The sequence below is a fragment of the Tenrec ecaudatus genome, chromosome 7 (genome assembly GCF_050624435.1).
Source record: "Tenrec ecaudatus isolate mTenEca1 chromosome 7, mTenEca1.hap1, whole genome shotgun sequence".
NCBI lineage: Eukaryota > Metazoa > Chordata > Mammalia > Afrosoricida > Tenrecidae > Tenrec > Tenrec ecaudatus.
Window position 1 is genome coordinate 153,375,442 of NC_134536.1, and position 12,190 is coordinate 153,387,631.

Here is a 12,190-nt window from a genome sequence, read left to right on the forward strand (position 1 = left end):
CCGGCGCGGGCTCCGGGGCCAGAGCGCGAGGCCGGCTCCGCAGGTGGCCTTCGAGTCCCCGGTTTCCGGGAGGCGCCCAAGTCCGAGAAGCCCATCCCGGAGCCGGACGCGGGGCCCAGGAGCACGCCGCCGCCGCCGCCCGAGCGTTCCCGCGGCCGTGCCCGCGCCGAGCCGAGCCGCCACAGAGCAGCCCCCAGCGCCGGCTCCGCCGCTGCCGCTGCCGCTGCGCGCCGCCACCGCCGGCCCCGAGCCGCCCCGAGCCAGGCGCCGCCGGGCGACCCCATGAGCGGCGGCGGGTGAGGGGCCGCGCCGGCCGCCCCCGCCGCGGGCGTCGGAGCGGGGCCGCAGTCCAGCGGGCCGGCCTGGAGCGCGGCTGACATGGGGACTGACTGACTGACTGACGCAGCGCGCGAGCGGCCGAGGGCGCCTCCGGGTCCTGCGGGGCGACCGCAGCGGGCTGCGGTTTCGGGCGCGCCGCGCTCTGCTCCGGGCGCCACCGCCCTCTATGCGCCCCTCTGGGCGCCGCGGGCCTGGGCCATGGCGATAGACCGACGACGAGAGGCCACGGCCGGCGGGCCCGGGCGGCACCAGCCTCCGAGCGAGGAGAACGGCTCGCTGCCGCCCGGGGACGCGGCGGCCTCGGCGCCCCTAGGGGGCTGCCGGGGAGCCAGCGACGGGGAGATCCAGTCGCTGCCCCCGATCTCTCCTGCCTCAGCCGCCGGCGTCCCGCACTCGGGCTGCTGCGCGTCGGCGTCGGCACCGAGCGTCCTGTTGTTGGACTACGATGGTTCTGTTCTGCCCTTCCTCGGGGGGCTGGGCGGGGGCTACCAGAGGACCCTGGTGCTGCTCACCTGGATTCCGGCGCTCTTCATCGGGTTCAGCCAGTTCTCGGACTCCTTCCTCCTGGACCAGCCGCACTTCTGGTGCCGCGGGCCTGGCAAAGGGGCCGCCGCCCCGGACCGGTGGAGCACCAGCAGCCTGGCAAACTGGAGCAGCCCCGCAGCACCCACCGTTCCCGCTGCCTCCTGGAGTGGGGCAGCCAACAGAAGCAATAGCAGCGGTGCAGCGGGGGATGACACGCCGCCCCTGCCTTCCCCTCCGGACAGGGGGGACAACGCCTCCCACTGCGACTGCCACGCCTGGGACTATGGCATCCGGACCGGCCTGGTCCAGAATGTGGTCAGCAAGGTAAGGATTGCCCTTGCTCAGGCCCACGGTCCTGCCCTCTTCAGGTAGACACAGCTCCCTCCACCTCCCCAATGCTGGGGACCCGGGGGACATGTCTACCCTTCCGTCTGCCTCCTTCCAGGCAGACGTAGGGCCGATGCCAGGGCAACAGGGACAAGAGTCCAAGTTTCCCAAATGCTGACAGTTTGTGTGTCCAGGCATCCCACAGTTACTCTTAACAGTCGCCAAAATTGATGTGCGTTTACTGGAGTGTGAAGAGAGGGCTTCACACCGTCTACAGTAACACTGTACCTAGACCCCTAGCTTCTCCTGTGGCTTTCTTTCCTTGGGGCCTCAGAGCTTTATGTAGTGTACATGGAAACTTTTGCTCCAGTGCGGAGATGAAACAGTAACGACCCCTCCCCGCTAAACCTTGAACATCCCTCTCCCTCTGGGCTAAAACCAGCCCTTCTACCTGTCTAGAACGACTCCCCCTTTTCAATGTCTACCCTAGTTACCCCAGCCAGGGCCAGGACTCTGACCTGCCTGTCTCCTTGACCCTATGCCAGCCACACAAAAAAGGGCCACTCACTAGAAGTGTCCTAACCCCAGATGTCCCTTCATCTAGCAGACCTCCCTCACCATCCCTGTCTGCTTTGGAAGGGGACTAAACCACTTGCTTAAAGTCAGAGTAGCACAGAGCCTTTGAAACTCTCTTCCCAGCTACTTTCTCTCCAAAGACCAGCCCCTTTGGTGCTAGGCTTTACCCATCTCTGTGTTCCCTGCCAGTGGTTTCTTTAGCAAACATCTCTAGTGTATTGGCAGGCTTTACAGATAAGTCAGTTAGGTGTTTTTGGGGTCCCTTTAGCTACTTTTGTCTGGGATAGAGACCCCTTAAGTGTCAGCGGAGCATCCAGTCCATTGATACTATTGCATCGTGTGTAACATGGCGCAGAGGGATCTTCAGGAGCAGGTGTAAGGGGGGCAGAAAGATGGGGTGAGGACAGTTAAAAAAAAACCAACTAATCCTAGCTCTTCAAGAGCCTCCCCCACACCCACCAAACCCGCTGCTATCGATTCAACTCTGCCCAGTTTCTACAAAATATGAGATATTTTATGCCAATTTGTGGTTTTCGTCCCACCTTTGTTTTTATGTTGTTAGTATAACATTCAAAGGCCTTTTTTCTTATTCTGAGACTTTATTCTTTTAGATGGTTTATTCTGAACAGTCTAGTTCAAATTTGCCTCTATTCTTTCTCTCAAATGTGTAAATAAATGTTACTCATGGGTGAGTAAGATGAAACTCTTACATCATCACGTCATTGTTTTAATCTTGTACCATCTTGGCAAGAAATGATCTCTCCTACGGGAATTGTCTGGATTAACCGTCGACGCTGCTTTCAATTTAATGGATAAGATAATTCCAGCTTGGTTCACCTTTATTCCCTGCGCTGCCTCACCCTCTCCTTTCCAAAGTTCTCCTTTTCAATGAAACGGCGATTCTCTCTTCCATGGATGGTGGGAAGAGAGAACTCAGTAGTTCCTGAAAACAGACTTTGGAGATTTACTAGAGAGTGTTTCTAATTAAACATTTGAGGAGATCAAAGATAGCATTGATGATTGTTTTTGAGGGTGTTTTAATAGATGTTTTACGTTTCCACATAGCTAACAGAGTAAGACTGGGGGATGACAACCTTGGAACAGCAATTAGATACCCATTTTTTGATTAAAGATGAAAAAAGACATTGATTTTTTATAAAAATACAATCTAAATAAAAGACTGCATTTTCCCAGTATTTTATTTCATAATACATGTCCTCAGGTCTGGATAGGATGTGCATCCTGGAATACTCATTATCAGATGGCAAATAAGTAGCTATAATGTGACTTGTGTCAAAACTCGAAGGGTCAGAAGCCTATAACCTGGGTCTATGGAAGCAGATATGAAGGCTTTCCTTCGCTCTGGCAATGTTTCAGAAACCGCCCTTTTTATTCTTTTACCTTGCTCCATACCACGCTCTTCTGATTGGCAAAGCATCTTAACACATTGTCTTTATAATGTTAGAATTCCTGCAGGCCATGCCATGCACAGAATGTCCTCGCTCATTCCCTGGACTGCTTGATGGAGGATGGCAAGTGGTGGAGAAGGGAGAAGAACTGTCAGACACAATCCTTGCCGTCTCTCTCATTGCGACCCCACTTACAGCGCCACTTCCAAGCCAGCTGGAATCACAGTTTTTCTCAGTGTAAGATATGTGAGGACTCAGGCCTCCGTCTCCTCCTGGGGTGTAGTTATCTGCTCCTGATGTGAAGACTTCCACTCAAGGTCGGGTGCTCACGCTGCACTCTTCCATGAAGAGAGGCCTGTTTTGGGGGTGACTCCGGCTATCCCAGGCCTTTTGTGTAGCTTATTCTTCAGAATTATCCTTTTCCCCCCTATAATGACATTTAAAAATACTCAAGGACAGCAAAGTAGGTTCTTCCCTGGCTAAAAAATGTCTAGCGACTCCATCCATTCCTCCTTCCTTGACCACATTTGCCATGTTGATTGCTCAGTTTGATATAGGTGCCACTTACGCATGGTACCCAGGACGCAGGTGGCCCAAGCAAAGGAGAGGACAGGGCGACACCCTGCTTGCATTAATGAAGCCTATGGGCAGTTGCTTCAAGATTTTTATGAGACAAGACTGCTTCTGTCTCTTCTTGGGACCGTGATCACTGAAACCTCCATGCCCTTTTCATGTCTTGGCTCTCTCATTCTGTGTCACACACTACTGTAGTGATTTTAGGTTGTTGGGTCTTTCCTGTTAGGATTTTTGTTTATTTATGTAGATTTGCTTTGGACATTGGTATTTGTTATCACGGCCAGAATTTGCATCACTGTCAAGTTCCATGCCTTCAAAAATTACAATCATAGCTTTCTTTTGTAGTCCTGTATTGTTTTGAAAATATTTCACATAGGTTATTTCCTTTGATTAAGGATGTTAAATAGTGCAAGGTCATCTTACCCCCGGGTGATATTTATATATATTGATGTTTGAATCAGGTCGCAGGAATTGAAAGAGCAGGTATACTCTGCACAGCAACCAGGTGTTGAATTTTCAAATGACTTTCATAGGGCCGAATTTTACCTCCAAGCTACATTGACAGATATTGTCAGTGCCTTCCTTAAAAGAGAAATTCCTACACAGAACCACACAGAGGACTGCCGTAGGGGCACGGGATCCTGTGGTACCACATAGGAACTCTAGATCCGTGCGTCTCTCCCCACACCGGGACTTCCTGCCCAGCTCAATGTCATCTAAAAAAGAACTTTAATGACCTAAATGCATTTCTTTCTTCTTTTTTTTTTAATAGCTCATTTTATTGGCAGCCCTAGCAGCTCTTATAACAATCCTTACATCAGTTGTATAAAGCGCATTTGTTCATATGTTGTCATCGTCATTTCCAAAACATTCTCTTTCTACTTGAGTCCTTGGTATCAGCGGTTCTCTTTCCCCCTCCCTAGCCCACTCTCCCACCCTTGTGAACCTTTGATAATTTATACATTATTTTTATTTTCATATTTTACACTGTCTGCTGTCTCCCTTCACCAACATTTCTGTTGTTCTCCCCACCGGGCGGGGTGGTGGTGGTGGTGGTAGTGTAGGATTGGTTCCCTCTTCTTCCGCCACCTTCCCCCTACTGTCATGGTATCACTACTCTTATTATTGATCCTGAGGGGTTTATCTGTTCTGGATTCTGTATGTCGAGAGCGCTTATCTGTACCAGTGTACATGCTCTAGTCTAGCCAGATTTGTAAGATAAAACTGGGGTCATGATAGCGGGGAGGAAGCATTAAAGCACTAGAGGAATGTTTTGTGTTTCGTCAGTGCTATACTCCACCCTGGCTGGCTCGTCCCTTCCTTGTGACCCTTTTGTGAGGGGATGTCCAATTGTCTACAGATGGGCTTTGAGTCTCTATCTGACCCCCTCGTTCGTATCGAAATGGTAGTTTGTTTTGGGTCTTCTGATGCCTGATCCCATCAACACCTTGTGATCACGTGGGTTGCTGTGCTTCCATGTGGGCTTTGCTGCTTCCCTGCTGGATGACCACTTGCTTAACTTCAAGACTTTAAGACCCTAGATGCTATATCTTGCAATAGCTGGGCACCGTCAGCTTTTTTCAACACATTTGCTTATGCATTCATTTTGTCTTCAGTGATTGTGTCAGAAAGGTGACCATCACAGAATGCCAGATTATTTGAACAAAGTGTTCTCGCATTGAAGGAGGACTTAAGTAGAGGCCCAATGTCCATGTGCTTTTTTAATACTTAACCTATAAATATGTGGACATAGACCTATATCCCTATCATTATATATTAAAATATTTACATATGTCCATGCCTATGTTTATACCTCTATAGTGTTTTTTGCCTCCTAGTTCTTTCCTCTATTTCCTTTTATTTTCCTCTTGTCCCACTATCATGTTCGGCCTTCATTTGGCTTTCTGTACTTCCTCTCAGCTACATTGCACTTGATTGAACCCCACCAGGCATTTTATGCCCTCCTGGCCATCAATTTTAGATCTCTGGTTCCTTTGTCCCTGGGTTTGTTGGCTCCCCCTCATTTCCCCCACCTCCTACTCTCCCTTATCCCCCCAGAACCATCAATCCTGTTGGTTTCTCCTTGGGATTGTTTATCCTGCTTATCTTATATAGATAAACATGAAAAAAAATTGCCTGTGAATAGTTCCTGGTCTGTCTGCTGACCCTTATGAATGTTTTCCAATTGGGTCTGATGCAGTGCCATGCCGACCAAAGCCTATTTTCAGAATTCCTTGGGGACTCTGTTGCTTTGCTCCCCTTGCTGCTCTGTCGTGCTCCTTTTGTGTTATGCCCTGGAGTTGGGGTTCAGACCAGGCACAATTCCCGCACTGTGTCTCCAGTGCTGCCCTCCATACTAAATACACTACTTAGAAAATTTGCACAACTAATTTCCCATTCTGAGTGAATCCTTGTTGGTTCCTAATGGGCAACACTTCTATGAATCTCCCCTAAAGTTTTGCCCATAATTCCAACTAAAATTTCCAGTTTCGGCTCTTTCCCATATTTGAAATTTATCTTCAGTGTTCTGGTGTTTTTTATGTTCCCCATGAATTCTCAAAGGTAGCTGACTTTTTTTGGGGGGGTGGGTGGGGGTAAGGGTGAGGCTTGGGATTATTTATTAAAGGACCTGGCAGACACAACCCTACTTCTTCTCCACATCCTGCTCTGCAGCCTCCTTGGCTCTCTGCTCCGATGCTAAAGAGCCGGGCGTTGGCACGGGCCATGTGGAGACTGGCGAAGGCCCTGAAGTCCTTCTTTTCTTGCACGATAACCCGGGCTTTCTCCTGCTGGTAGACATTTCCGATGGGCGTCACAGGTCCAGTCTGCTGCGTGGTCAGTTTGAGTTCATCCGCAGAACTGTCTCCCTTCCTGGGGGCTGAGCGCTTCCTGGGGAAGGTGATGGGCTTGGAGCGGGGCTCATTCAGCCGCTGCACATTGGCCTGCAGGGACTTGGTGGACTTGTTCAGCCTCCAGGGTTCACGGAGATGGCGATGGTGCGGGCCACCTTCTTGTGGATGCCGGCCACCCTCAGCTCTTCCAGGCTGAAGCACAGGCCAGCATGGACTTTGGTGTGATAGCGCACTGTGGGGCAGCGCACCATGGGCCGGATGTCGGGCCGGACTGGACGCACGCAAGCTGTGGGGCGATGCGGTGGGCTTTAGTTTGTTGGGCCTTGCTCCTGCGGATCATCCGCGCCGGCTGGTTGAACCATATGGTCACACACTGCTGCCAGTCCTTGTGGAAGTGCCATTCCGGCTGGGCGCCATGGCTACCTACGCCCGCCTCCAGGTGGAACGGCAGAGCGGAAAAAGAAGATTACTGACTTTTGTCCTATAAGTCCACCTCAGTGTTGCTTAAATATCCTAGGCAAGTAATGTGAATCATTTTTTTGGAACTCAAGAGTAGAAGTTATATAAAGCTCTATACAGTTCGACTTGATTGTTACGGTTGTTAGGTACTACTGAGTCAATTCTGAGGCATAGCCACCGTACAGACAGCAAAAGGAAAAACTGCCAGGTCCTGTGCTGTCCTCACAATTGTGTTTATGTTGGAGCTCATTGCTGGGACCACTGTGTCAGTCCGTGTTGTCAAGGGTCTTCTACTTTACTGCCCCCCCTCCCATTTACTGAAACGGTGTCTTCCTCCGGGACTGATCTTTTCTGATAACCTAGCCAAAGTATGTGAGACAAAGTCTTGCCATCCTTGCCTCCAAGGACCATTCGAGCCATACCCTCTTTCAAGACAGGCCTGTTCCTTCTTTTGGCACTCCATGGTACTTTCAAAATTCTTCACTAATATCAGAATTCAAATGCATCTAGTCCTCTTTGGTCCTCCTTATTCGGTGTCCAACTTTCACTACATGTGAGGTGACTGAAAATACCATGGCTTGGTGAGACCCCCCCCCACCTCCCTTAGTCCTCAAAGTAACATTCTTGCTGATTTTCCACACTTTTCTCCATTTATCACGATGTTACCCTCTAGGTCCACTTGTGAGGATTCTGGTCTTCTTGACATTGAGTTGTAATCCACACTGAAGGCTGCAATTCTTTATCTTCATCAGCTAGTGCCTCAAGTCTTCCTCACTTTTAGCAAGCAAGTTTGTATCATCTACATACCTCAGGTTGTTAATAAGCCTTCTTGCAATCTTAATGCCCCATTCTTCATACATGCCAGCTTCTCTGATGATTTGTTCCACATACAGATTAAGTAAGTATGGCAAGAGGACTCAGCCCTGACACACACATTTCCTGGTTTTAAGCCATGCTGCGTCCTTTGTTCTGTTCACACAACTGTGTCTTGGTGATTCATGTTCAACTTCTCCATGAACACAATGAAGTGTTCTGGAATTCCCATTCTTCTTAAGGTGATCCACAGATTATTATGGTCCACACAGTAAAACACAGGTAAACATCTTTCTGCTATATCTGTTGTTGGCCAAAGTCCATCTGACATCAGCAATGGTATCTCTTGCTCCACATCCTCTTCTGAATCTGGCCCGGACCTCAGGCAACTCCCTATCAATGTACTGCTGCAACCATTGATGGATGATCTTCAGTAAAATTCTGCTTGCATGTGAGCAAGAGTTATCATTAATAGCTCTTCTATCGTTTGATCATTCTGACAGGTTTCTTTTCTTTGGAATGGGTATAAGTACGAATCTCTTCCAGCAAGCTGGCCAAGTAACTGTCTTCCAAATTACCTGGCAGAGATGAATAAGGGCTTCCAGTGCTTCCTCGGCTTGTTGAAGCATTACAACTGATATTTCAACAATTCCTGGAGCCTTGTTTGTTTTGCTAATGCGTTCAGTGCAGCTTAAACTTCTTTCTTCAGCACTGTTGGGTTTTGCTCATATGCTACCTCCTGAAATGGTGGAATGCTGACTGGTATTTTTGATAAAGTGACTATGTATTCCTTCCATTTTCCCTTTTTTTTAAATTAATTTTTTAAAACATTTTATTAGGGGCTCATACAACTCTTATCACAATCCATACATATACATACATCAATTGTATAAAGCACATCTGTACATTCTTTGCCCTCATCATTTTCTTTTCTTTTTTTTACATTTTATTAGGGGCTCATACAACTCTTATCACAATCCACACATATACATACATCAATTGTATAAAGCACATCCGTACATTCTTTGCCCTAATCACTCTCAAAGCATTTGCTCTCCACTTAAGCCCTCCGCATCAGGTCCTCTTTTTTTATTCCCCCCTCCCTCATGAGCCCTTGATAATCCACAGATTGTTATTTTGTCATCCTTCCATTTTCTCTTGATGCTTCCTGCATCATTCCATATTTTTTGCATATATATATATATATGCATTTTGAGGCTTGAATTTTTTCTTGAATTCTTTTAGTTTAGGATATTTTGAGTGTGTTTCTCCTTTTTTTTTTGGCTCTCTAGCTTCAGGGCTGTGCATATTTTTATTATAATCTTTTACTTTGTCTTCTCAAGCTGTCTTTTGCTCCGCTTTTTGACTTTATGATTTCTTCCATGTGCCTTAGCTACTTTATGACTAAGAGCAAATTCCAGTCTCTTCTGACATGCATTTAAATAATTTCTTTCTTTCCCATCTTTTTAACGACCTTTTGCTTTCTTCACGAATGATGATCTCGATATCCTCCCACAGCGTATCAGGTCTTGGACAATATTCTCTGTGTCAAGTCTGTTCTTGAGATGTTCTGGAAATTTAAGTGGAATAGACTTAAGATCATATTTTGGCTCTTGTAGACTTTTTAAAATTTTGTTCAGCTTTATCTTGAATTTGCATATGAGCAATTGATGGTCTGTTCCACAGTCAGTGCCAGGTCTGGTTCTAGCTGCTGATATTGAGTTTCTCCATGGTCTCTTCTCACAGATATACTCAATTTGATTTCTGTGTATTCCATCTGAAGAAGTTCACATGTATAGTTGCTGCTATGTTTTTGAAAAAGGGTATTTGCTACGAACAAGTCTTGCAAAATTCAATCATGCTATATCCAGATTAATTTCTATCAACAAGACAATATTTTCCAGCTACTGTTCTTTCCTCTTTGTATCTAACATTTCCATTCCAATCTCCAGTGACTATCAGTACATCTGGATTGTATGTTTGATTGTATGTTTAGTCAATTTTAGACTAAAGACATTGGTAAAATTCTTCAACGTCTTCATCGCTAGCTTTGTTGGTTGGTCTATAAATTTGAATAATAATTGTGTTGATTAGATATCCTTGAAGGTGTATAGATATAATCCTATTGGATATCCTAGAAAGTGTATAGATATAAAATAGATCTTAAAATGTCCTTTTTGAGGATGAATGCAACACCATTCCCCTAGATTTTGTTGTTCCCAGCTGATATGGTTAATTTATTGTGCCAACCTGGCTGGTAAGCACATGTGGGGTTAATTGAAGGGTGGAGAGATAAATGGCTTGGTGAGCCTCGCCTTTCGAGTTCTTGGGTCTCTTGCTTTCTGATGGTCGGATCAGGGTGAAGTTGCCTTAGCCAGTTGCCTGCTATAGCTGGCAAGGCTCACTTGCTGCAAGACATCCCTGAGGAGAAGCTACATAGACCTACCCCGATGCAGCCCTGGGTGCTGGAGCACCCATGTAGAGACCCCTGCACCCCTGCCAGTGCTGAGATGCTTACAAATTCACTGACTCAGCTTTCCTCTTGCAGTCGGCATCATTGAGTGTGTTTTGTGAGATGGAGGAGGACTTTGTGGATTGGTGTTGGACATATGGGTTAATGTTGGACTTGTGGGCTTGGACAGAACTGGGTTGGGATGTTTTCTTGATGTTCACTTAACCTTTATATAAAACTCTCTCTTATACATGAGTTTCTGTGGGTTTGCTTCTCTAAAGTACCCAGACTAACACACCAGAATAGTAAACCATGTAATTTTCTCATTAAAATTTGCCAATACTAGTTCATTTTAGCTCACCAATGCCTAGAATATCAATCTTTATGTATTCTATTTAATTTTTTACTACTTCCAAATTTTTAGATTCATTCTTAGCATATTCAGTGTTCCAAATCTTAGGCTTTTGTTGTGGTTTCTTTTCACGTTGAGTTGTACACCATCAGCAAGTGAAGATCTGGACTCCCTACCAGTCCTCCCATCCCCTCCCTGCCACTGGTTTTGAACCACTCGTTTTTCCCTTGTCCCTGGGTTGCCCAACACCTCCTCCCTTCCCCTACCTCCCACGCTCTCATGTCCCTCCGGGACTGTTGGTCCCGTTATTTTCTTCTCACATTGTTTGTCCAGCCTATCTTATCTAGGTGGACCTGCAGATATAGTAATATGTGCATAAAATTGGGGATCCCTTTGACAGCACCAAAGTGGCACATAGGAACATGGCCACGATGGCAGCAACACTGACAAGCTAACAAACAAAAAAGCCACTGACACACAAAATTTAAAAGAAGAGTAGAAAAGAAAAAAAAAAACAGCAAAAAAAAAAAAAAAGCCTGTTAGTAGTTCAAGGTCTGTTTGTTGACCTTTAGGAGTGTTTTCCGGACAAGTCTGATGGGATGCCATGTCCTGGCCTCAACGTCCATCCTTTATACTCCCTCGGGACCTCCTTGCTCTGCTTCCCCTGCCACTCGATTGCCTGCCCCTAGTGTTTTGCCTCAGTGTGGTGGGGTCAGCTCAGTCACACATCCCCCACTGTGTCTCCAGTGCTGTCCCGTGTAGGGCCACAGGTCAGTGCAGGATGTCGCATCTCGCCACAGGGCCGGCTATATGCCCCTATCTGTACATTGGGCCCTCCGAGCCGGGCTATCGTCCTCTGAGCTTGGTGGGCCCAGGTGTGCTCCGCTCCGTTCTTCTTCCTTCCTTTGCTTCAGCTTCCTTCTGGGTGTGGTGTGGTAGCTCAGTTCCTTTCCCACACCAGACGATCTATTTTCATTTTCTGTGGTACTCCCTTCCATGGTGGGGGTCGGGCTAATTCTGGTTAGGGCCGGCGCATGGTCCAGTCTCTTTGTGGATTCCTCTGTGCGTTACGTTGTCCTCCTGGTTTGGTGTGTCATGGTAGGGTCCGTATGCACATTCCAGTTCTGTGGGGACACAAGCAATACTCTACCCCCGGGTGGGTTGGTACCCTGTTCCCCCCATGCCATCAATTCAGTTTCTCCCCACCCCGCTTCTCCCTCCACCTGCCCCACTTCCCCTTCTTTATGCTGGGCTCTCATGTACCTCCCTAGCTGTGGCCTGACCTCCCTCCAACTATCTACGCTTCCACCCGTTTATTGCGAGATAGGTGTTTATTCTTCTATTCCTGGCATGCTGATTGTACTTACCTCAGGGGGCTCATGTTATACCTGTCTTTTTGAGTTTGGCTTACCTCGGTTAACATGATCCTTCCAGCTCTTCCCATGAAATGACGTGTTTCATGTGATCGTCCGTGTAAAGCTCTTTCTTATACACATATGAGTCTCCCTGG

General features: G+C 47.5%; 1 protein-coding gene and 1 pseudogene across 1 annotated transcript in view; one reads left to right on the plus strand and one right to left on the minus strand.

Moving 5' to 3' along the window:
* Positions 1 to 537: 537 nt before the first annotated feature.
* The window catches only part of SLC22A23 (solute carrier family 22 member 23), a 284,246-nt gene continuing 272,593 nt past the window's right edge, over positions 538 to 12,190 (plus strand). Inside the window, exon 1 of the mRNA XM_075554136.1 lies at positions 538 to 1,188. Within this exon, the coding sequence (XP_075410251.1) occupies positions 538 to 1,188 (651 nt within the window). The remainder of the gene's footprint in view (positions 1,189 to 12,190) is intronic.
* Positions 6,397 to 8,505, minus strand: LOC142453113 (large ribosomal subunit protein eL13 pseudogene; annotated as a pseudogene).